The sequence below is a fragment of the Trifolium pratense genome, linkage group LG1, assembly GCF_020283565.1.
Source record: "Trifolium pratense cultivar HEN17-A07 linkage group LG1, ARS_RC_1.1, whole genome shotgun sequence".
NCBI lineage: Eukaryota > Viridiplantae > Streptophyta > Magnoliopsida > Fabales > Fabaceae > Trifolium > Trifolium pratense.
In genome coordinates this window covers 41,209,621-41,236,086 of record NC_060059.1, presented here as the reverse complement: position 1 = coordinate 41,236,086, position 26,466 = coordinate 41,209,621, and the positions used below count along the sequence as shown (strand labels likewise).

The 26,466-nt window shown below is 31.8% G+C and overlaps 4 protein-coding genes across 6 annotated transcripts; all 4 read right to left on the bottom strand.

Annotated features, from left to right (window-relative positions):
* Nucleotides 1-178: 178 nt before the first annotated feature.
* On the bottom strand, nucleotides 179-1,656 carry LOC123885899 (probable disease resistance protein At4g33300). The gene is made up of 2 exons (XM_045935241.1): nucleotides 1,332-1,656; nucleotides 179-649 (listed from the first exon to the last, which is right to left on the bottom strand). Exons 1-2 carry the CDS (start codon nucleotides 1,602-1,604, stop codon nucleotides 572-574), a joined length of 351 nt encoding a protein of 116 aa, XP_045791197.1. The 5' UTR covers nucleotides 1,605-1,656; the 3' UTR covers nucleotides 179-571.
* Nucleotides 1,657-5,186: 3,530 nt separating this feature from the next.
* Nucleotides 5,187-7,678, bottom strand: LOC123885886 (protein OSB1, mitochondrial-like). The gene is made up of 4 exons (XM_045935227.1): nucleotides 7,083-7,678; nucleotides 6,837-6,981; nucleotides 6,218-6,293; nucleotides 5,187-5,718 (listed from the first exon to the last, which is right to left on the bottom strand). The coding sequence occupies exons 1-4, from the start codon at nucleotides 7,427-7,429 to the stop codon at nucleotides 5,438-5,440; spliced, it is 849 nt and encodes a 282-aa protein (XP_045791183.1). The 5' UTR covers nucleotides 7,430-7,678; the 3' UTR covers nucleotides 5,187-5,437.
* Nucleotides 7,679-9,582: 1,904 nt separating this feature from the next.
* LOC123885879 lies at nucleotides 9,583-11,190 on the bottom strand. Its single transcript, XM_045935219.1, has one exon. It carries the CDS (start codon nucleotides 10,754-10,756, stop codon nucleotides 9,800-9,802), a length of 957 nt encoding a protein of 318 aa, XP_045791175.1. The 5' UTR covers nucleotides 10,757-11,190; the 3' UTR covers nucleotides 9,583-9,799.
* A 6,648-nt stretch (nucleotides 11,191-17,838) lies between these two features.
* LOC123902336 lies at nucleotides 17,839-21,721 on the bottom strand. Of its 3 annotated transcripts, none has more exons than XM_045952027.1 (11): nucleotides 21,359-21,721; nucleotides 20,938-21,022; nucleotides 20,732-20,848; nucleotides 20,326-20,596; nucleotides 19,904-20,052; nucleotides 19,452-19,813; nucleotides 19,241-19,340; nucleotides 19,031-19,090; nucleotides 18,815-18,898; nucleotides 18,624-18,740; nucleotides 17,839-18,303 (listed from the first exon to the last, which is right to left on the bottom strand). In XM_045952027.1, exons 2-11 carry the CDS (start codon nucleotides 21,016-21,018, stop codon nucleotides 18,004-18,006), a joined length of 1,641 nt encoding a protein of 546 aa, XP_045807983.1. In that variant the 5' UTR covers nucleotides 21,019-21,022; nucleotides 21,359-21,721; the 3' UTR covers nucleotides 17,839-18,003. The 3 variants fall into 3 exon arrangements, with proteins under 3 accessions (XP_045807983.1, XP_045807982.1, XP_045807984.1); XM_045952026.1 differs by having other exon boundaries at nucleotides 20,938-21,018; nucleotides 21,359-21,671; XM_045952028.1 differs by lacking the exon at nucleotides 21,359-21,721 and adding an exon at nucleotides 21,130-21,332.
* Between the last annotated feature and the right edge of the window lie 4,745 nt (nucleotides 21,722-26,466).

The window sequence follows — 26,466 nt, the reverse complement described above, 5'->3', positions numbered from 1 at the left end:
TCATTATGAGTTTTCTCTCTTTCTTGATACTTCAACGTTAGTAGTAATCTGTTTACTTTCAATATATTTTTGACTATTAAAAAAAATAAATATATATTTTTGACTATTGAGGGGATTAAAAAATGAAATATATGTTCGCCTTTCAATATGTCATGATGCATGCTTGCACTTTTATATTTCAAGTTTATTCTTATAATACTGTGTTGTTACTTGTAATATAATATTAGCTAGAATTAAAGGATTTTTTGAATCATGATTTAAAATAAACCTGCAAAACATAAATACTGGACAGAACAGTACAAGACTGTAAAAGACAGAACATCACAAGATAAATATTTAAGGTATTGAACAAATTTATCTTTTATGATATTCAATGAACAAATATTTTAGATAACTTGTGCAGATGACAAAAATTTATCCTTAATTTAGTGGAGGACAAGAACATTTGTTTTTGTTCAACTTGACCCCAACTTAATTAAAAGTCTATTCTTTTTATCTTTATTCATATACATACAAAAATACATCAGATTTTGAGGTGGTGGGATCAATAAGTAAAGTGTGTGGTGCACCTTCACCTCACCTTGACCTTAATATATTGGTGTTTGTCTTCACTTGATAGTTGATATATCGCCGGATTTTTTGGTTTTAGCTGGAAGAAGCCAGTGTTAAGATTAATGAAAGCTTAGATCACACTGTAAAAAAAGTTTTTTACTTTATAAATAGACGAAATAATAAATAATTAAAAACTCACATACATTTTGTCAAAAAGAAAAAACTCTTTCTCATTTTCTTTCTCTCTCTTCAGTCACTCTTCTCACGAGTCTCTCACTCTTTCTCTGAAAAACACGATTCTGGTGGCCAACTCCATGTTCTCTTCATCTCTCTGATAATTGTAACCCAACTGCAAACCCTAAATCCCTAAATTATGTTTTCCCCAAATTTTAATTTTTTGTTGTAATTTCAAGTTATTGTGTGTTGTTGTAGTGAAGAAATTAGAGTATAAATTTAGATCTGTCGCTACTAGTAGTACTAGAAATTGGAACACAATTTTTGCATCAGGATTTCTTATTGTCATTTAGAGTATCAAGAAATTGAAATCATGTATTTTGGACTTTTATGTTTGTTTGTGAGAGAACAAAAGTAAAGCAAGTGAGATGAAAACATCTAGTAAGAATCAGAAGAGGATGAAGGGGAAGAGATTGGGAATCAATCCCAGGACAAAAACGTAATCAACCAATTTTCATATAAAAAAAATTGTTTTTCTCTAAAGAAAGGGATGCATATTATTATTAGGGGACCAAATTCAATGTGCTGGGAAGAAGTTCTATTACCTGTTTGACCAAATTCTCATGAGCTGTAAAAGGGGTTGATTTATGTCCAAAAGCATGGTGACAGAACAAAGACATAGCATCCTCTTCACTCAACAATTCAACCTCATAAGTTGCATTGATTATTGTTGGGAATTTGAACCTAGAAACAACAACAAACATGCAACCTGGTATTCTACACACAAGCTGTTCGAGAACTGAAAGTGACCAAACATCATCAAATTGTGGTATCCATTGGGGAACAACATAATTTGGATTCAAACTTCTGTTTCCCATGATGTGTCCCCAAATCTTTGTCCTTAGCTGATCCACATTTGCAGATTGTGAAACAGTTAGAGACAATATTTTCTCATTGAAATAACCTGTAGCAACACGATTCGCAATTCGCTTCGATACGTGGTACGAATTCGGGTACGCAGTTCGCAACCCTCAAAGAATTCGGTACGCGAGGGGTATATATAGTCGGTACGTTGTTGGGTTCGTGGTACGTTGTAATATTTTTTCCGGTACGCTAGCTTTTGATAATTTTATATCTAATCTACTTAAAAATAATAAATCACATACTAGAAGAAAAAAAAAATACAATATCTTTCATACAAAATCAACTTCAAATAAAAAGAAAATATATTTATGTGTGTTGTTTTCAAATGAATTACTAATATTAATTTAAATTTTTTGAGGTATAATACTAATTTAAGTAACTATTTAAAAATTATTCTTAAAGAAAATCATTATTATAATTATATCATTATTATAAAATAAAATAAGAAACTAAGGTCATCAGTCAACACTTATATATATAAATAACTCACATAAGAGTTGACATGCAAGCGAAGCTAATAGCATGAGTTGTTGTCAAGCTTAACCAAGAAAGGCCTGATTTTATTTTCTAATGCTATTTCTCATATTACTGTCTAAGTAGCGAATATATATATATATATATATATATATATATATATATATATATATATATATATATATATATATATATTTTAATAATTTAACAGAGAGTGTAAAAAAATTTAAAGATGCTAAAAGAATATCTCCTTTGCTACACCACCAACTTGGGGCCATAGTGGTTTTACTTACTTAAACACTTCAACACTTCAACACTTGTTCGAAAAGAAGTGGGAGAACCGAGAAAAGGAAAATAAAGGGAAAATGCAAATATACATTTTTTTTTTTGAGCAAATACATATAAATCTTTTATTTAGATTTTAGTAGGGAAAAAAAATTAAAACCAAAACGGGTCAAAATGATCGATACAAATATTTTTAATAAAAGATAAAATGTAAATTTTTTGATCTTTCATAGCTAGAAAGCACATTTCACTGGCTTTATTGTCTTTTATATGTGTAGTGAGAATTTTCTTTTAAATTTAAATGTTGAAAATTTTAATTAAAAAAATGATAAAAACATAAATAATATACTTTAATGTTTAATTATTTTTCAAAATATTTGATAAATAATATATAATTTGTTTTCCCCCATTTTCATGTATTAAATATGATCCTTGAAGTCATACATATTAACCACCAAGAATATCATCAACAAATTACATGCATGACACCACCAATCACTTATAAACTTTAAATTAAAATTTTAATATTAATAATTCATACACAATTCTCTCATTCTTGTGTATTAAGTATGATTCTTGGAGTCATACATATCAATGACCGAAAAACATAAAACCAATTATTACATGTATAATACCACCAATATATATATTAGAATTGGTTCTCTTTAGGCTCCGTTTCAATTGATGGAATATAATGAAACAGAGCGGAGCGGAATAGAGTTGAGTGGAATAGATTGAAGCAGAATGGGATAAATCTTTCATTTCATTGTTTGGATATTTTAAAAAGGAGAGGAATAAAATTGAAGGTAAGTGGTGTTATGAGATGAAATTTATTCCCATCCTTCCATTCCATTCATTCCATTATTATTTTACAAATCCAAACAATGGAACATTATTCTATTCCATCCATTTCCATTCTCATCTTATTCCATCAATCCAAACATAACTATATAATACTACATGCATAATCATTTCTTTCATTTTTTTTTCTTTTCACATTTCCTTTTGTATTTTACTCTTTTCTTTTCTTTTATTTTTTTTATATACATTTCCAAAAATAAAAGACAATTGTGCAAACTTACGTTGTACATTGTTATTATAAAAAAAACAAAAGTATATATTCTCTAACTATTCACGTCAAATTCGCATGTTCCACACTTATTAAGAAAATTATTGTATTTACAATAAACTATCATTTACAATACATTAAATTTGCATTGGGACCATCTAATCATCTTAGTAGAATAATTAATAAGGGGTATTTTTGGAACACTAAAATTAAATTTAATCCGAACAAGTCGGGTGTCTTTTATTATCTCTCATATATATATATATCATAACACATACTATTTTTTTTATATAAATCTAATCGAGCAAGCCACCTTTTGTGTGTCACAGACTCAAAGCTTCACCGACAAGGATTAGTCATCGCAATGAGAACTTTGTACCTATATCAAAGTAACCAACAAAAAAAAAAGTACCGGTTCAATTCATTCATATCGGACGGTTGCGATTTGTAAAGTGGAACACAATTACAGGGGAATCTATTTCCCTCTATTTTTTATGAATGTTTGTTATCTTTCTGTCATACTCTCTAGTTGTTTGTACTTCCATAAATTCTCTATCCATGTAATGCAATTCAAATTGCCAATAAATCAATCCACCAGCACAAGTTAATTAACACCAGAATGATGCTCTTGTCATGGGGTTAGCATACACACCTAACAGAAATATCAACAACAATCAAGCTTGATCCTACTATGTAAGGTCAAATACTTGGATAAAACGACGCCACAATGTTTTATCATATAAATTATGTTGACAGCCACACAATTAGCATCTAAGTATTTCTTCTTAATTTCACCTATAGTTTGTCTCAGCCTTCCCTTGTAGCCATTAGGTTATGCTCCATCTGAGCTACTCTCGTTACTACTAAATCTACAGGTCTCCTCCACACATACTCAAACCTATGTAGTCAATAGCGGTGGTGGCGGCTGCAATCACGGAGGTGGATGGTGTAGCAGATGTCTGGTGCTACGCAAAACTCCATGGTAGAGCCGATCTACATAACGGCCATAGCGCAAAACGAGTGGCGGGGAAATCGTGGAGGAGTTGTAGCGAAATCCCGGAGAGTATGTCTGTCATTGACTACATACACTCAAACCACCTAAGTCTAGATACAATCATCTTTCCTTCCTACAAAAATCCTAAACGGAAGAGAAGTTAAAGTAGCTGAATATGAAACAGATCATTCTAAGAAAGTCCTAACAAAACTTCTGAAATCTGAATAATCAAAGGAAACAAGTTGAAAAACCATTAAAAACCTATGCTGGAGTCTAGACATATTATGTGAAGTAGAAATCAAATTTACCTATATAGTTCTACAAGGAACAACACAGTCTGCTTCCATCCGCACCAAACAAAGATGATTGAGCAATGAATGCCAAAAAATCCTAGAATATTTATTCGAAAGAAGGCAATTTCCAGAAATTCCATGAATTGAAATCCTATAATAATACAAATGTTCATTTGGTGTGAATCTACCAATGCTGCCCAAACTGTTTCTTAAACACAAGTATTCAAAGCACGTTTGAGTGATTGTTAGCAAACATAATTATATCATCTCAATTTTATAACATTAATTTTGTCCAAAATTTAATTACAAACCATATACAAGAGTTACATTTGTTTTATCAACTGTACTTTCAAAACAAACTTAATTTTAACTTGCTACAACAAGACACACCAAATAAGTGTAAAATAATGCTCAACAAAGATGAAACATTGAAGGGAAAATATTGGTATTTGATTTTTCAAGAAAAATTTGAAGGGAGAAAAGATTATACCACACTTGTTGATGTCACAATGCCCTCCATGGGGACTCATGTTGTGGCATAGTGTGGCTATAGCCACACCAAAATTTGCAATTGTTTTATATACTCCCTTGGTGAAAAATATAGGCAAAATTTACTGTTTTAAGTTCATTACATTGTTAATTACATCAATCATTGTTTTTAAATACTTTCAACTACTCGTCATAAACCCAGGCGGTGACTCGAGATCGACGACCTGCAAATCTGCCTTCTGCGATATTTGAGTCAAGTAATTCGAGCTGTCGTGTAACCCATGGTGGATCATCTTTTTTCAACCATAGAGCTTCCCCTGTATCCTTGTGCTTAAAATCAGGTTGCTTTGGATTTTTCTTGCCCTTTCTTTGATCCCACCACTCATTTGGATTGGCAAAAAACACTTGCCATAGGTGAAGCCGATCAATTGGACTAAGCCAATTCCCACCACTTTGTTCACCAACTTTAACAATTGAATTAAGATGAGAGAGCAATAAGAACGTACACAGGCACATGAAGAAAGCATGAAAAATTGAAAATAAGCTCAAAATCAATGAAGAAATCATAAATATTATACAGCTGACATAATCAAGCATGATACATAAGCCTGTTAGCACGAAGTGCATTACAACAATTCACCTAATAACACTTCTCTAAATTAGTGATCAATTAAAACTTCTATGCAAGAACTACAAACCTTTTAAACAACAGCTTCTTCTATAAGTTTAAATTTTGAATAAGCTTTTTTTATATCTCAATTTTCTCATATGTTCTCTCAGTCTCATTAACTTCTCAAGTACATGAGTTTATAAGGAATAATTCATAAATAAAAAGACAATTTATCTCAATATTACCAAACAACCTATCAAAACATTTGAGCACTTTTAAACAAGAAGGATCAAAAACCAAAGAAAAAAACCACCCTCATATCTCAAATTTCCAGTGAACATTAGCAACCATACCTTGAATCTTTTTTTCTTTCTCGTGCTCTTCATAGCCCAGCTTTTGAGCAACAAAATTTAACTGCTTTACATTCAGCTGTAGAAAAATCAAACGTCCAATTTAGACACACATTTGCAAAAAGCACTAAAAACAAAGAATCTAAAGCTTACAAGCACACCACTGTCAGAACTGACCCCCGAACCAGATTAAACCAGTGGTGAAAGCCAAATAAAAAAAAAGGCTTACAAGCACATGGAATACCAAAATAACTAAAATGGAATTTGAAACTTCAAAAAATGATTAACTAATGGCCCAATTCCAATAAAAAGGTGTTATTTAAGCTCTTATAGCATAAGCGTTTATCATATAAGGGTCCGTTTGGCCCAACTTTTTTTAGAGCTTATTCAAACAGCTTATGCAATATAAATTAGGTTTTATGCAATTTTATAAGTTCACACTAGTGAAAATTGTAATTTTATAAGCTATTTTATCATAAACTACCTTGACAAACTTATAATAATATATAAAAATTACATAAGCTATTTGCATAAGCTCTAAAAAAAAGCTGCGTCAAACGAGCCCTACCCTAAGTGTTTATGTATAAGCTATATTTTATAGCAAAAGATAAAAATGATGGACCTTATAATCCAATCGGAGATTTCCACTGTCATCATCATCAGCTCGAGTGAAAGACTCTAAACGACCTGAAACACAAATAAAATGATTTGGTTTCAAGTGTTCATAAGCAATTTCAGCCACATTATCCCACATATTAAGAAGCACCCTGTTAACAAAACGCACATCAAAATGTCGTTTTGAATACGCAGCAAAACTTCTTAATTTTCGAAATAAAATAAAATTAAAAAATAAAGGAAAAGAACGAACCAAAAAGAGGAACTATTAGGTTGATTAGAATTTCGAACACGGAGCTTAGTGTAAACTCCAAAATCACCGAATTTTGAGTTCATGCGCTTCAGTTCACCGGAGACGGTACCGATGAAGCTAGCGTTATTTTCTAGGTGTGGTTTCCATTTAATAGTTACCGGACGCTGAAATTTGAGAGCGTGGCTATAAACGGCGCTGGTTCCAGGAACGACGTCGTTGAAGAAATTTCTCGGGTGATTGGTTGTGCAAAAGGGGAAACATTTCTGCAATGAAAACGAATTTCTCGATGAAGTTTGAATCGGTTTTGTGAAGAAGAAAGAATGAAGATTGAATAGGTTTAGTTTCATAGAAGAAGATTCCGGTGATCAATGTTCATCGCCGGTAAGAAATTTCGCGGCAACTTTATTTTGGTTTGCGATTTAGAAATTATTTCATAGGGTTTCTATAGTTTTTTTGGCGGGTTTGGTTAAACAGTGTTTGGACCAAAAAACTGATAGATGGGCTTGTATTATTGGGCTAGCTATTTCAGTTCAAGTCCAAATAGTTCTTATTTATGTGATTATTGCCCTTAAAACTACTATTACCACCCCCTCAAAGGAAATACTATTACTACCTTAGACCAAAAGAGTACTAGTAGTATATATTAGGCTATATATTAAGGGTCTTGTTAACATGTGCCCTAAGGGCACATGTTAAGATATACCAAAATAGAAATTCAACATTTAATGATACAAGAAATTTAATGCTTCAAAAGTCAAAATGCACAAATTAGCATTTAATAATTTCTATTTTTGTTTCTTAACATGTGCCTTAAGGGCACAAGTTAACATTCTCCATATATTAATACTTCGATGGTAATGTTTGGTACACCACATAACAATTATTCATCTATGGGCTATTATTTTTTTAAAAATAAATTAAAAATGTAAGCTTCATTTATCCCCCACGACTTATGTCATCTGGGTCCGGAGAGCAGCTATGCTCCTTTTCTTAATGCTCCATTTCTTCCTTTTCTTTTTATAGATTGAAGACATGTGGCAAAATTATATCTAATGGCTGATATTAGATGGTTAGAATTAATATAAAAAAAAGGTTCATCTCTTCTTTCTCTGAAACAACACAAGTAACACATGGTTTCATCTTCTCCCTCCTTCTCCGTCCGCCACCACCACCAGCCACCGCCACAACCCCACTCTATCCGCCCCAACGACGTCGTTCTTTTGCTCCACACACCACCTTTTCGTCTCACCGTCGTCCTCTAAATAGTGTGAAATTGCATCACCGCTCCACCTCTTTCTTCACTATATGCTTGTTGTAGAGTTGTTTCTCTTTTCTTCTTTCTACAAAGTTCTAAGGAATGGTTGAAATTATATAAATGTTATTATTAATTAAAGAACAAAGAATTTTCCAAATCCAAATGAGAAGAATCTCAAATCTGGACAAGAACAAAGGAGTTTCCAAATCAATAAGTAAATCTTTATTCCTTCAATATCAAACATTTATGAAATCCATTCAAACAGCAAAAAAGAAGAATTTCTGAGGAAGAATTGACGAACTGAGATGCAATTGAAGCATAAATAGTGGTTGATGAATATCTTGCTGCACTTAAGAACGTTGTAACAGTGCAGAATGGTTGATAACGGCGGTGGTGACAAGACAACGGAGAATGGTTAATGACGGCGGTGGCGACGAGGCAACGGAGAGGCGCCGATGATGAGAGGAGTGAGGTGTGTACCGTATCAAAGATGGTTGATGGAGCTTGTATTTGTTGTATCAGATAAAGATGTCAAGTGTACTGTACCTTTTTTATTCCCAGCCATTAGATATAAGTTTGCCACATGTCGTCAATCTACGAAAAGAAAAGGAAGAAAAAGAGCATTAAGAAAAGGAGCATAGCTGCTCTCCTGGGTCCGACGTAAAATTAATTTTTGAATTGACAACTAGATTTATATTGTTCTTTTAATAGGATTGAATTACCTATACAAATTTGGATTGCATACAAAGCGGTCATATGCAATTATCTAGTGGGCGCATTGATAACTATTGAATTAAGATTAAAAACAATTCAATATATCTTTGATCTAACAACTGTCAATGCGCCTATTATGTAAATTTATGACATTTCGTTGCATGTGATCCAAATCCATGTTGAACAAATTAGATTGTTATCCTTACCATAAAATTGACACTCTTGTTTTTTATGTGATTTTTTTTGTGACTATCGTTCTTTGATGGTTATCCATATTTGGGGAAGAATAATTTTGTTGTTATGAATCGCAAAACACTATAACATAACATATGAGTTTGTTAACAGATTTTTGGATCAAAGCAACTACCTATTTGGTTCTCTCAATTTCCATCAAACATATACAAAAAACTTAGAAGAAATTAAATGAAACAAAATTTGTTTATGCTTTTATATACATCAAAGAGTCTCAAAATAGTTCATTACCACATAAGCTAATTAAACTTGGAACTAAATAATTTTGATTAGCACATATACCTTGGAACATAAACTCAATTACTCATAATCTCATATGTATAATTACAATATATATGTATATAATGGTAACAGAGTTTGTTTACACAGCTTACTTAAACCCCTTTGAGTTTGAGGCACATAATATTACAAAATTTAACAAAAGAATAAAACTTTTTAACAACAAAAAAAGTGAAACTTTAAGAACAACTAAATAAACATTCAAGAAATTGCATATTTAGAGTCCAAATCCAGACAATCTTCCCAAAATCCCTTGTCTATATGGCAAGAAAGTTCTTTTCTTCATATCTTGTGATTCAGCTTTCTTCATAGCATAATGCAATTCATGAGCTGAAACTTGTGCTTTTTTTCTTGACCCATGATTTGAAAAAGATTCAGAACTTCTAAAGCTTGAACCTTTAATAACTTCTTCACTAGTATTCTTCTTATTATTATTACCAACAAAATATTTCTTCAATGGATCCTTGTTTGATCCTCTACCTTCAGAAGCACTTCTAAACAACAACAAATCACTCAATTTCCATCTCCTTGAACCCTTCGAAACCGAGCCAGAATTCGGAGTATTTCTCGATATTTTCGATTCTTCTTTGTTGATACGAGGTTGTTGTTGAGAGTTTTGTTCTTCTAATTCTAATGTATGATTTGATTTTCTATAAGGAGAAGGAGAGTGTGATCTTGTTACTCTTCTACCAGAATTATTATTATTCAATGATGATGATTCTGTTCTTTCTCTGTCTCTTCCTCTTCTTTCATCAAAAGATTCATCAACAAAAACAATTCCTTTGTTTTTTTGTTGTTTCCTAGGTACAACAACCTTAGCTTCTTCATTAGTCATAGGTTTGATTTTGCCACCATGGAAAAGTTCTTCAGCTGAACGAGTTGACAATTTCTTTGATTCATCATGATTAACAAAGAAAGCAAAACCACCACCACCTTCATGTTCTTCATCAACATCATCAACAAGATTATTGTTGTTGGTTGATGATGTTTCAATTGAAGACAAATAATCAATTTCTCTATATATTTCAGATAGCCTAGTTGGACTTGAAGGGGCACTTAAGTAAAATTCACCAAAACGTTTTGGTGATGATGGTGGACTTATATAAGGTGAACTCATTGATCCACTACTAAAATTGAATGTCTCCATATTTGAACTTTGTATCATCACCTCCATAATAATTCTTGATTTATTTCAATCTAAGGTTCTTTTGTTTTTTTGGTTGATACAAGGATGTTGTGGCTAAGGTTGTTATGTTTTGGGTTATGAGCAAAATGATTATGTGAGAATTATGTGTATTGTATATATATAAGCAAACTATAAGGAAGGTGGGAAGAAGGATCAAATTGGAAATTGGATGTGAAAAGGATTAGAGATTGATTTTTTGACCCTTATATTGGTCGTTATGGTTATTGAAAATAATAATTAAGCCGCCATATAATACCGTTCACCATTTTTTAATATGAAAAATCAAAACTCTAACTTGTTATAGCATGTGGTGGATAGAAAACTAATGGTTGTGAAGCCACATGGGTGAATTTTATACTATGGTTTGGTAAGCAAGTGTGTAATATTAATTTTTTTTATTTTTTATAATAGTGTGTAATATTTTCTTTGATGAATAAGCAAGTATGTAATATATATATATATATATATATAACTTGCAATTGTAGCTAGAGTTGATTTAATCTGTTAAGGGCATACAGCTAGAGGGTTGAAGTTGATGGGAGCAATATTATATTTATATGCACGTTTTATAGTAGGTAAGTTTGGAAATAATTACTTAGTCATAGACCAATACATTCATGTTCTATTGTTCTCATTTTATTTTTTATTCTTTTATTAATATATTATTGGATGAAATTTTACGTTGACTAGCTATTCCAATTCTGCAAACTAAAAAAAAAAAAGAGGTAATAACTTCTATTTTTGATGTTCTAAATATAGAGACTTTGCAATAATCTCTTTCTTTTTTTTCTTGCCCATTTTATTACAATGTTTGGTTTGTTATTAATGAATTGTTGGGACAACATGATGTAGTATATGATTTTGGTTGAGACATCATGATGATATTTCCATTTTTTCCACGAGGGTGGTATGTTTATGGACAAACGTTTGAAAATGGTTAGACATTTTAATTTTGGTTGCGATTGTTTGGTGTTTGTGGTCTTTGAGAAATAAAATTGTTTGGTGTATGTTTGTGGTCATTGAGAAATAATTTTTTTAAAATTAAAAAGTTCAAGACTTTAAGTGGTTAATGAACTACCCTAAAAATTAAAATGAATCGGGAGAACCCGGATTTTCTTTTTGGTGGGAATAAATTTTACTTATTTTGTGGTCGAATTTTGATTTACCAAACCTCTTCTCCTGAAAATTAGAAGGTTAATAAAAAATAAAAAAATAAACTATTTTTCAAGAGGGTGTAATGAATTTGTGTTGCATTGGTAGCACAAATTAAACTTTGTGTCTTGGGATTGATTTTTTGGCTTTCACCACCAGTTTAATCTGGTTTGGAAGTCAGTTCTAGCATCAAGTGATTTCAATCTCCTCCCAATTGCAGTTGCAGGGATCAAACTGTGGTCCTCCCTACCAAGTTCAATGTCAATCACCACTGAACTAACTAACGATATTGGGATTGATTTGTAGGTGGAGGTGGGTAGAAATGCTAGTAATAAGTATTATATATGGAATTGATTTGAAAATTTTATTTGATTAACTAAAATAGTTATAAAACTAGACGAGCTAAAAAGTCTTTGAGCCCTTAATAAGCAGATATATTTATACCCAAACCACTTAAAAAGGTTACCATACTATAGTCTTTCTTATTTCCATCATATACTATAAGCTAGACTTTGTGCACTTCTTGCTTATTTTGGTTGCTAGCTAAAGATATTTTCTATTTTAGTTAGCAAAGCTTAAAGATTCTTTTGATTATTTGATACTTAAGTATACGTTGATATTTTGATTTATTGTGCATGTAAGTAGTGTACTTAGGTATGTATTATCATGGCAAATTTGTCTTATTTATGTATTACTTTTGGTCAATTTGGAGCTGCTAATAAATATATATATCATGGATTATTATTTTATGGAGACAAGTTGTGTTTTGTTTTTATTTTGACAATAACTAGGTGAAATTAGAATCTAGAAAGAGCATGCAAATTCAACAAAATAATTAATCTAGAAGGAATTAGGATGATGATTGATGAGGATGCATTGTGAAAGTCTCAACTCAACAATAGTGTAGAGATATGGATTGTTTTAAACAAATAATTTTATTTTGGAAACATTTAATTTCGTGAATATATATATTTGAAAAGTCTGATATACACACAAAAATAAGTACGCTAACAAATAATAAATGTCAAAATCATTAAAATAATAATAATAATAAATGTCAAACATCGCAATTGGAACATGAAATAAAACACTAATTAAATACAAGACAAGATTTTTAAAAATAAAAAAAAATACAAGACAATATATATTAATGTATTATTGAATATAAAAAAAAAAAGCTACACGTGTTGCTGTTGAGAAGGGGCATTTTTGAACACAAGCACAATTATTTATTTATTTATTTATTTATTATTTTTATTTATCATCAAGTTATTGTTGTATTGCTTTGACTTTATTATTTTTGCCACAAAGATTTCAAACCAAACGTGTTATATGTAGAAGACTTGTTCAGAAGAAGGCTTCTAGAATTGCTTCGTTATAATTTATTTGAAGTGAGCGCAAAGCAAACACTTGCTTAATTAAGAAACCAAAGAAGAAGGACAATATGTGTGAAACCCATGCAAATAGAGTTTACTAACTTCTCAAGTAGTACTAAACAACAACTAAAAATTATTTACTTGAAAATAAAATTAAGTAGGGACCCGATTCCCTAACAAAATTATTTACTTAACCATAGCTTATTATTGGACTAATGGCCAAGATGTATGAACTGATAATCAAGAGGTACAAACTGGTGAGTGGTAACCGTAAAAAAAATAAAATTTAGGGTATAATGGCATGCTTCGCCAGGAACACCACCAAACCTTTAAATGGATAACCATTTTCGCTAAGAACACTGCCGTCGTATGTTTTTGTTTCAAAATTAAAAGCACTATTAAGATAACCATTATGTCATTCGTTGCTCCCCGATCACGGTCAATCAGAGGTTTGAGTGACAGTGAAATCAAATTACCCATTCGTAATTATTTGCCAAAAATCTTCTAAAACTGTCACAATTGCAAAAGCTCAATAAGCAGCTCAACAAGCTTAACACATCTTCTAAATATATATAATCTTATTAGAGCATCTCCAACAAATGTTTCACCATTGAGTTTCAAACACGATGCAATTGTACCATGACTTTTGTTTCCCTTGGAGCATATTTACGTGGCAATACTTATACGAGTGTATATTTAAGGTACTTGTAATCGACCAACAAAAGAATTAATAAAGCTATAATACTTATAAGTTGTTTAAATATACACTATTGGTGTAAAATTATTGTGGGTTATATAAATGTGATTTGACACACCGGAACCCATTAAATAAGAAATAAGCAACCCAAAATGAGGTTTATAAATTATGTCCATCAAGGATACTCTTGTTTTAAATATATATATATATTTTTTTTTTGCTTTTCCAAACCTAATATTCTAGGATCCAAATCAAACTGGAATCAAAGTTAGGGGTATTTTTGGATTTTTGAGGGGTTTGAGAGCAACATGAGGGGTCAGAAAAGCAAATTTCCGTACAAAACATAAACTATATACTCATGTTCAGCAAAAGTTGATCCAATCCATTTGAGATTTATTGTCTATCAAAATTTTTAAACAAGAAAAATAGCTCAAAGGAAACTATTTTCACTATACAATAAGAATATAAATTTAGATTTACTGTCTAGCAAAATTTTTAAACAAGAAAAATAGCTCAAAGAAAACTATTTTCACTATATATATATAATAAAACAATTCAAGCCTTGCTAGTGTCTTTAGTGAGAGGTAAATGTAATTATCCCTCTTTAAGTCCTAAGGTCTTTCCTATTTTAGACCGGGACATCATCCCCTCAAATTTCAAACTATATAGTATATGTGCATAAAGATGTTCACCATTACCTAATGCAATATAAGACGAAGAGGGTGGGTATCCAACATTACAATCCAACAATATGAAGACTACATAGTAACGATGAAATATTTGATCATCATGATAATGGAATATCACTACTAGCGTTTGTGGAATCGTTCAAGTCAAAGACAAAATATTGTTTAACAATTTTGCTGTGCCATAAATGTTGAAAGTATAATTTATTAATGCTGATTAGTGCCTGCCACATATTTAATTACCACAATAAGTAAGAAAAGGATGAACATTAGCCATTTGATATGATTCTTATTGTTCAATTAGTAGATGTCAATTTTGATAGTGTTTATCTTGGAACATTTTATAGGTAAGAGTTACGGTATGAACTCCGAACATTCTGCTTATCAATTTTAAGAGTAATTTTTTTGCTACTAGGCTATTAGACCAAAACAATAACAATTAACCATAATTTATATCGATAATAATTCATATATAATGGATTATGTCAAATAATTAAGAAAATCACTCCCGGAGTTAGCTAGTCTCAATAGGTTGTTATTTTAACTAAACATTTTTTTTTTGTCAAGTTTAACTAAACATTTTATTTATCAAATTAGTAATAATAGTACTAACAATAATTTTATTTAGAACCAATGATTAATTTTTCAATCCCAAAAGTCCACAGCACAAATAGGCAAAGCGAATGATTCATTAGATAAATCTTTTAAGGATCATGCTAATCATTTTATGGTTGGTAGTGGTAGATATGGTTCCCCAGTATTGTAAATGACAAAATCAGGACCACTCTAAATTTAATAAACTCAAACCCAGTACACAGTACACACTTATTTATAATTAAAAGGCTATTATAAATACTGTATTTTTCTCTATTTTTTTAGCATAAGACAAAGTTAGTAGATGCCAAATCTGTTCACCATAGTATATAGTAGTACTAGTTGGTTTATGATTTGGATATTGATGGTAAAAGGAATTGGATCTGGTGCAGTCACTTTTCCATGCAGTCGTTGTATAGCCGTCCGATCGTAATCGGACGGCTTAAACAAATGCAGTCAATAAATAAGTTTTTAAATCATAACTGTCTGATCTTGATCAGACGGCTGTAGATGATTTGAATGCATGACTGCACCAAAAAGGTGACTTCACGGAATCCGAGTCCATGGTAAAATCCTAAATAGTATGAGTAACTAGACCTCTTTGAAACCTATGCTAGGCCTTATCCAATCTGCATCCCTATGGTTGAGGATACTATTTTTAACACATCTGGAATTTATCTTCCATAACCTTACTAACATGAATTTTAGGAAAATTTAATTAATTTAGTAAAATTAAACCATACTATACTCGGTAATCACATGGTACATATGTTTAATACAAATGGAGGATGGCGTTGTGACTCCATAACGATGTTGTACCGGACTTCAGTGGTCAAGTTATAGTGAGGGTTTTGCGAGAGCCAAATATTTAATTAGAATGTACTTTTCATCGAGGGCCAGATTCCTTTTATATGTGAGATGTATAGAGAATGACACTCAAAATCAGACGCTTGCGTGGTTCTCATGATTTGGATCACCGTCTGATAGTAATTAGAGGACGGTGATTAAATCACGCGGTATGTCTCTCTGTCAAAGGAACACAATAGCATACTTAATCTTTTTAATCAAGGGATCTTTGAAATTGGCCTTGGTCTAGTACGAAACATAAAATAAATTGTTGAGTTAATTCTAAGCTATCAAGATCTGAATTGGTTGGTATATACATTGAAACTAGCTAGTAGGTAGAATTTGCTAAAGTAAAATAAGGCTGGAGTATATACCAAGAAAAATATCATAGTAAGGAATCAAAACTTGCTATTCTAGCAAGTATTTTCTTGGTTGTTGTAACTTGTAACCACAACAATAATATACAAGTAGAAAACTAAGTAAAAAATTACACCAGCTTTTTTTCTGCATGTAACTGCATGCCACCAAATCGCAGTGAATACCATATTAATGGAGCTGGAAATGAGAAAACACTTAACTGTTTACAAGTATATTTATTGAAGTGGCCTCTTATTGTGCTGCCACAACAAAATGTACCTTCTATGGAATGGACCACAACACTCGTGCGTGCCAACTATAACACACACTATATTTCATTATCAGCACTCTTGCTTTGGATGTTGAACAATGATCTTCAGTACATGATGTTACTGCATCTCTATTCATTGATAGACATCGTAACAAAAGTCATTTAATTTATACAACTCATACTATTATGTTAAGAAGTCTCATGATCGGTTGAGTTAGGTCCAACTCACAATTTTAAGATGCATGGTATCAGAGTCTCTCCACAATTCGTTGGGCCATCAGGTTTTCGCTATCGGGCTGTCAACTGTTTATATCCGCGCCCCAAACCCAATAGCACTGGGCGCAAGGGAGTGTGTTGAGAAGTCTCACATCGGTTGCGAGATGATTTGAATAAGTGTTTATAAAATAGAGACAATCTTCACCTTATAAGCCGATTTTATAAGGTGATGATTGATTCTACTTTATAAACACATATTCAGGTCATCTACGATTTCTTACCATATTATAATACCTCATTGATTAACACCCTTAATTTATAAATGCTGGTCCATTTGTTCCACACAAAAAGAATCATATTTGCCCTTTTCATATACCTTGTTTGGATAAATAAGTAAATGTTATTCTTATAAAAAATTTAAGTCAAACAGTTTGTTTTTCTAAGCTATCTTGAAAAGCTTATAGAAATAAGCTGAAAATAGCTTATGAACACGTGACAAGCTCTTTCAAACAGTCTCGCTAGTACTTTTCCAAGTAAATTAGCTTAAATAAGTCAATTAAAATACATCTTTCAGTCTATGGTAGTTTAAAATTGGACCATGTAAGCCCTTTTATTTTTAAGTGATATAACAAAGTTTGAAGAGTGGAACATATATAACTAGATTTGTAAAAGATGTCATACAATTATATAGTTCAAATTCTATTGAACATGCGGTGAAAAGTATGGTAGAGCCCAACAAAAGAGAAAATTGATTATTTAAAATTGATAGAATGAGAGAAAAAAAAATCAATTACAATGAGTTTAAGATACACTTTATAAAGTGATCATAACTAAACTAACCAACTTGTAAACTACCTTCAACAAATCTCCAACAATATCTAACAACATGCAAATTGCAATGCTTACTTTATTCATTATAGTGAAGAAGGAATCTTATGAAATATCTACCCAATGAGCCATATACATTATTTTTTGAATGATATACAAAATTGCATCCCCAACACCAATAAAACAATATACTAAAAAACTATAGAGAAAAATTATGTGCAAAGCAAGTATCTAAAGCTGAACTCATATGGCATGATTTGTACAAATTGTGACAGGGGCTCAGTTTTCCTTTTCTCAAGCAATTTAATAGCTTCTTTCCCTAATTCACTTGGTAATTGAAGGCAAATCCAATCCATCAATGATTCCAAGTCTTTTGCAAAGTTCTGTAAATACCAATCCAAAAGCTTTGGAATAGCAAACTTGGATGTTGAAATTCCAATTGTTGCTTGTAAGTACTCTCTTTTGGCAGCTTCTAGTTCATTCTCCACTTGGGATGCTGTGTAAACTCTCACCTGCATTTGACGGCATAGGTCGTTATAAAGCCTTAAATATACATATTCATTAAAAAGGGGATAGAACTTTCAACTGGAGTTTATTGATGCGTTCATAAGGTCTCAGCTCAGTGTAAGAGTTTGACCTTGTAACCCAAAAGAACGGAGTTTAAATCTCCTCATAGACTATTGTAAAATGACTATTAGTTCCGCTAGCTTTAACTAATAACAATTCCTCCGTTCCCCAATTAACAAAAAACTCGAGTTTATCAATGCAATGAGACAAACTAATGTAGAGTTGTGGAAGAAAATAGATTTGTGTCGATTACTCGTCAACTTACAGCAGGAGAGGACCAAGTTCCACAGGAGAGAGCAAATGTCACTAGGGGTTCGGACAGTTCAAGTCCATATTTGCTTCTTGCTACCATTTCATGATTTTTCGCTCCCTTGGAAAATGTCTGTTTTGCAATCAGCAGTTAACTATTTATTCTCAGCCATTGAAATGGTGGGAGTTGAAATGGACAAGACTTACAAATTTGTAGTGATAAGGGAGTCTTAAAATGAAATGCTCTATGGTTGTTGCACTTAGTATGTGTCCGCCTACATTTATTTTTGCCTGCGAAACAAGAAAACTGCGTAAATCGTTGAACATATGTATGCTTTGTTGTATTATTTACTCAATCAGAAAAACAGGCACAAAGCAATACCATCCTAGCCAAATGAAACAAAATTATCTTATAATCCATACCTTCCGCATCATTGCCACAGCCATGTCAGGACTCTCCGGTATGCCATTCTCTACGAATGCCTGAATCAAAGTATAACTTTAAATACTGTTATTTATTATGGTTTGAGAAGAAAATTAACTGCATCCCTCGAAATGAACTATAACTGATTAAAGAGAAAAATAATAAGAGAAGTTGTGAAAAAACCAGAATAGTGGGCATAAAAGACTTACATTCATCATACACGAGTTATAGGTGTTGATCCAAAATGCAAGCTTCTCTTGATGGTTGAGGTTCTCCAAGTTGACAGAAGCTAGCTTCCTAAACAGAAGTCTGCAAATTTCCCATAATCAAAATACTGTAACTGTTAGATATTTCTAATCCAAAGAAAAAGCAACTAATCTAAAATAAACCGTCATCTATGTTGAATAGATAATGACATACTTCAACCGGTGCAGTAAAAACAAAGTGCTTGTGGTTCGTTTTGCATTGAAAGATTTAGCATCAATTGCACATAAATGCTTGTAGGGACCAATATCCCTCTTTCCAAATTCTAGACAGATACCGTACGGATCCCAAAACTCTGGTCCTTCAACATGGTTTTGAGGCTTTTGAGTCCATAAGGGTGATGATATGTCGCATGCAGAACCTGGATTCTTCACAGCACTTATTCTCAAGAGAATACTTGATAAGCACTTTAGAATATTTTCAGAAATCACATTTGGACAGTCAGCTTCTGGTAACATTTGGTGTGGACTAGGATGTCTTAGTTCTGCCATTTGGGGAGCTTTTACCCTTGGTTCTTTCTGCACAGTTGGGAATACCACATTTCACAATCAATGACTTATGGAATTTCTTTTCACCTGCTAAACACTAAAAATACAGATGAAAATTACCTTCCTTCTCGGAGAATGCGCCCTTTTATGCAATGACTTATTGTCAACATGAAGATTTTTTATTGGAGTTTTACTCATTTGTTTGGAGGGTTGCAGCCTTTTCTTGAAAGAATTAGTACAGGATTTATTCTCTTTTCCTTGTCTATTCTCTAGCACACCAAACAAAAAGTAAAATCCATGAGGGAAGGACTACACCCTTTTTGGCACAAAGGGAACTTTTCAGGCTAAAATCTAAAACAAATTACTATTAATTAAAGTGACATTAATGATCATTTTACGACTATCCCAGAGGGATTTGAACACCGTCACTTGAAGTTACAAAGTTAGACTCTTACCACTAAGCTGACACTTCATGGACTAAAAAACGGCAATTAATTAAGCTGAATAAGTTAAAACATAACCAATGAATTGCTCTTACTCACCTTGGAGTGGTATGGTAGGCCTAGTTGTAGATGTTGCAGCTGGATTATCAACTGTTTGTGAAAGAGACTTCAATTTATCCAATTTAGGACTGTCCATTGTTGTTACTGATATGTTTGAATTGTTCGGAAGAGGCGAATGCTCCGATTTAGGCTTAGAAGATGATATGTAGACAGCTTCCTGATACAAATCCTGCCTGATATACACAACTTTCTCTTCAAGCCTAACAATTTCCTCTTCCAAAACGGCCACTTCAGCCAGAAGTGTTAGTATCTACAATTTTTCAACATTACAAAAACTCATCACTTAAGTTTCTTCCACACAGTCCCTTCCTTTCCAACTTAGCAATAGACAAAAGTACTTATTCAGAAAAGTACTTAAAATGATTAAAAAGATTCATTTACTAACATATGGAGGTAGATAAGGAGGAAGACGAGGTAAAGCTCCTAAAGGTCTATTAAAAGCTCTCTCCAATGCCCTATGAATATTCTCCTCATGCTTAAGCTTCTTCTTCAACCTATCTACCTAAAATTCATATAATTCAATTCAGTTTCAAATTATGACCAATACAAGAAACTGAAAATCTTGAAGCAAAAATAGTATGCATAACATACATCTTGTTGCAATGCCAGCTTTCTATCTATGCTTGAAGATTTTCCACCTTTACTTGCATTTCTCAAGCTTCCTTGCATCATCTACCTTTTCATTCAAAACTAAACAAGTTAAAATCCATCAATACAAAAAATCATGAACTTTGTTTACTATTGAAGCCATTTTTCAAACACATAAAGGACAAGAATGCACACTTTTTTAAGCTTCTGAATTATAGCAACTTTAATCAGATTTTCATGTTCTATATTGAAGATTAAGCTTTTCTAGTTCATATTTAATCAGAAAATCATCACTGAAACAAACCCAATTGTCAAGTTTTGGTCAAATCATGACATGAACAAGAACAACAGAATCAACTTTGAAGAAATACAAAAATTGAATGAAACTTTTGATGAAGTTGTTTGAATCAATTAAAGATCCAACCTTTTTATTATTATGAAGACATTAAAAGATTCAGAACAGTGATCCAAGAAGCATAAAGATCAAAACTTTGAATAGTATATAATAGTCAAATAATGTTGAATTTGTATTGAATAATGGATAGTGGTGTGGTAGTGTTATGGTGAAAGGGAGTGTTTGTTGAGATGAGATACAGTTGTTGCCAGTTCCACCGCTTTAAGAAATCAAATTAACAATACTATATAATATAATAAATATTTGAAATATGGTGAAGTGTGTGTGTGTATGACTCTGTATGGGACAGAAAGATAGGAAGAGTATAAAATAGTAGGTAGCTAGCTTGCAAATGCTTAGTGGTGAATGAAGAGAGATTGAGAGAAATATACTGTATTATTCTATGTGACATAAATATACTGTATTATTCTATGTGACATCGATATAGATAATAATTTAAGGAAATGATATAATTCAAGGTAATTATTTATGGTGTTTTAAGTGTGAGTTGAGTCTCACATCGGATGAAAAAAATTGATGTTGAATGATTTATAAGTGAGAGGTATTAGAATTTTGGAGGCCTATACTCAACCATAAAAGTTAGCTTGAGAGTTGAGGTTTGCACTACTCTTATAAAGACTATCTATGTCATATCTCTGGCCAATGTGGAACTTCTAACACACCCCTCACGTCCAGGACTGAACAAGATGGAACATGAAATCAACAACAACGAGTGGTCCAAATATGAGAGGTCTCCACAACAAACAACAAACGGATCTAGGATAGACTCTGATACCATATTAGAATTTGGGAGGTCTAAACTCAACCACAAAAGCTAGTTTGAGAGTTGGGGTTTGCACTACTCTTATAAAGGTTATTTATGTCATATCTCTATTCAATATGGGACTTCTAACAAGAGGATCCACAAATCTAACGTCTTAAGATTTTCGGTAAAAATGTGGTGTTCAACTCAATTGTGTAGCTCCAGGCCCGATGTGATGATCCTCGGACCCCTCATATACCCAACGGTGGTCAGAGCCTGGTTGTTGATCCAGCTCCTTGTATCGAAAGTCTTTCTAACTAGGGTGTTCAAGCAACGTGTCCAGGGTGGATGAAAAAGCTTTCGTTCGAGGGGAGCATACTCATATACAATGGATGGACTCACACTTAGGGACGAGATTGTTGGTATTTCAAGTGTGGGTTGAGTCCCACATTGGATCGAAAAGTGAATGTTGAATGGTTTATAAGTTAGAGGACCCATAAACATATGTGATGATACTCGGACCCCCTCATGATCCAACAATTATATTTGTTGGACCATGAGAGGAGCTGGAGAATCATCTATATTGGATCAAGAATAACCATATAATTAAGTGAGTCAGACATTATATCTTTATCGAAAACTTTTTCAGCAATGCGAAACTTAACTCATCTCACACTTGTCACAACAATCTCCTCCTCAAATGTGAGTCACTCAATTCATTATGCTCCTCTCAAGCGGGAGTTTTTTTTAATCCATCCACTTGCATCGTTGTTGTCGCTGCATTCAACGGAATATGTCGTCTGACCAACTCATAAAGACTTTTAATTAATACAAGGAGCCGATTGAACTCTTTGTCAAATTATCGGCTCTAATACTGTTGGGTGGTGAAGTGGTTGGCCAGAAGAATCATCTACATTGGGTTTAAGACCAATTTACGCATGTGAGCTGAAGATTACATTTTTATCCAAAATCTTAAAGTATTAAATTTATAAGTCCTATCATTTATAAAATATTCAACCTCAAATTTAATTAAAATAAAGTTATTAGATTTATGGGTCTCTGAATTTTGGCTAATTCCTATAAGATTTTTGTGTCGTTCTTATTTTATTTTTACTTAATACATGTATTTCATTAGGATATTTTTATTTAAAGCGTCGATGTAATTGAAATTTCTTAGTAAAAAAAAATTCTGGCTTTAAATGAGCCTCCCGTAAGTGGGCGGTGAGATTGGTCCCCTTAGATTAGTCGGTCCTAAGGCCGGATACCAAGTTTAAAAAAAAAATTGAAATTTCTTAGTTGCCACGTGTGTGTACCGTTTTTCTATTTAAAAAATAAATAAATTAGGTAGCTAGTTTAGTAATGAGAAAATGACTAGAGAGAAAAGATAGATGAGCCTCCATATCCAAACCTAGATGGTCCTTAATGAGTGCTGCTGCAGAATCAAAGAAAAATAATACACGTCTTGCCTAGTTAACTTCAATCCAAAGTTTATGTCATCATTAACCGACATGAATCTTTCTATTTTTAGATTATTTTTAAGTTATCAGTGTTAATTTATTGATATGGAACAACTTTTTAAGTTTGAGTCAATCACTATTTTCTTCTTTTTAGTCCACCAAATTTTTAAAGGAAAATGCTAACTAGTGTTCCTGGGGCACTTGTTAAGGAGTTAAATAAGGTATGAATGTATTGGAAATTGTGTAATTTACTTTTTATAAGTATAAAAAATGTTTTTTTCAATGCAAAAATTACTTCTTTTGGTATCCTTAACTAGTGCTATGGGGGCACTGGTTAGCATGACCCATTTTTAAAATGATAACTTTGTCCAATGTATTAAAAAAGGGTAAATAGGGTTTTACCCCTGCAAAATAAGCCAATTTTGCATTACCCCTGCAAAAAAAAAACTTGGGATTATCCCCTGCAATATGAAGATTCTCTCTTTTTACCCCCTGCTTGACAACTTGGCATAGAATCTTTATTTTTTATGAGGTGGCATGCATATGTGGCATTTATTTCATTTTTATTTTTTTAATTTCCACATGTCATTTTTATTATTAAATAAATTGGTGACAAATATTTAAAAAATTCCACTTAATTAGTTTTTAAAAAAATATTGTGTCAAAAAAAAATTATTAAAAATAAAATATGTTAATTCAAAAAGATATGTTAATCCATTGTTTCTAACGCAAAAAAAAAAAAAAAAATCACAATCTTTTCCCGTAACATAACACAAATCTTTCTCCTTCCCATTCTTCTTCTCAAAACACAAAATTATTTTTTCTCTAACACAAAATCAGAATCTCAGAATCCTTTTTATCTAAAATAAAACCTAGAAATCCGCCGAATCACTCCGCCGAATTCGTCGAAACAAATGATTGATGAAGAACAAAGGCAGGAACTAGGAACCGGATTTCCTATAAAGGCAGAAACTGGGTTTTTGAATTTATGGGTTAGGGATTGAATTGATGGGATGAAGAATTGGGAAGAAGAATTATGTTTTTGGGTTAGGAAGAAATTGGGTTGTTGCAAAGGGATGAAGAATAGAAGAACAAAAGAAATTTATGATTATGTTTCTGGGTTTACCGAGATTGATTTTTGGAAGAAAAAAAATTGGGTTCTTTTTGGATTGTTGTTCTTGGTGGTGTTGATGATTTTGTTGATGTTGTTGTTATTCTTGGTGGTGTTGATGTTGTTGTTCTTGTTGAATGATGAAAGTTATCGTGGTAGGGATGAAGGGGAAATTAGAAAAGAATTTATTATTATTTTTTTAATTTTTAGTTTATTTAATAATAAAAATGACATGTGCAAATTTAAAAAAATAAAAAATAAATAAATGCCACATATGCATGCCACCTCATAAAAAATAAAGATTATATGCCAAGTTGTCAAGCAGGGGGTAAAAAGAGAGAATCTTCATATTGCAGGGGGGTAATCCCAAGTTTTTTTTTTTGCAGGGGGTAATGCAAAATTGACTTATTTTGTAGGGGGTAAAACCCTATTTACCCATTAAAAAATGATAATCAATTTAGTCTTTATTTATTTTTTATTTCAGTATTACAATTTTAAAGATTCTATATATGGTTATCTCATATAGAGAAAAACTATGTTTATGTAAATGTCACGAGAGTGTTGAGTCTGGATATTGTATATAGCATTAGATTGAACATGGGATCCTCTTTGTCTCTCAAAATAATTGAGGATTCAATTTAGAGATGAATAGACATAAGAAGATTGTAGGTCCAACATTAAGTGGATCCTATCAAATGTAGTGCTTTACTTCTTTTTATATATATATATATATATATATATATATATATATATATATATATATATATATATATATATATGTGTGTGTGGGAATCAGGAAAATTCAAATATAAATAATATCAACAAGTGATTCACAGTTGATTATTATTTTTTAAAATTTTAACGATGACATATATTGTTGTTTTGAAATATAAATTAATGGTTATTTTTATTTTTACAATTTAAATAATGATTTAATTGATATTTGTTTGATTAAAACAACAAAAATTAGGATATAACTCGTATGAAATTAACGTGAATTATATCTTTTATATAGTCGCAAAGATTTAAAGAGCTCTAATTATTACTTTAAGTAATTTATATTATAGACAATTGTTACAATTTTTTATAATTTTAAACATTAATCTACGATGAATCTCTTATAAATGTGATCCATCATAAGCACTATCTAGCCTAAAAAAACTCAATTTTAAACTTATTGAGATCAAATCGCCTTTTGTTTTTAGGATGTGAAAATAATGTGAAAGCACTATAAAAAGCTAGATAAAAGAAGTAAAAGCAAAAGGAAAACGAAAGGGACATGACTAATAAAGAAAAGTTAAAAATTATGTTAATGATGATAAAAATAATATTAACATGTTTAATTATTTGTGGTTTATTTAGTTATACACCATACGATCCTAGGATAAAGTATAAAGTGTAAATATTCAGATTTGTGGTGCGTTTCTTAGAATCACAATAAAAATATACCTCAGAATAAATAGAGCAAGTATATATATAAATGGAGCAAAATTCAAAACTAAAAAAGAAAATTGTTACTTCAATTTAGGTACTCATGTTTACGTAGTGGTGATGCGATGAAATAGGTGGAGATCCATCGGGGTCCAAGTCAGGGACGGACATAAGGGGTAAGTAGGGGCTGAGGCCCCCCTCTTGTCGTATTTTTTTTTCATATACTTATTTTTGATATATATGTACGCATAAATTGATATTTGAGAGATGTGTTTAAAGATTAGTAACTATCATTTGGTGCAAAACATATACCCACAACATAGTAATTGTAACAATTTACTGAGTATATTTAAACAATGTGATGTATTTTTTATTT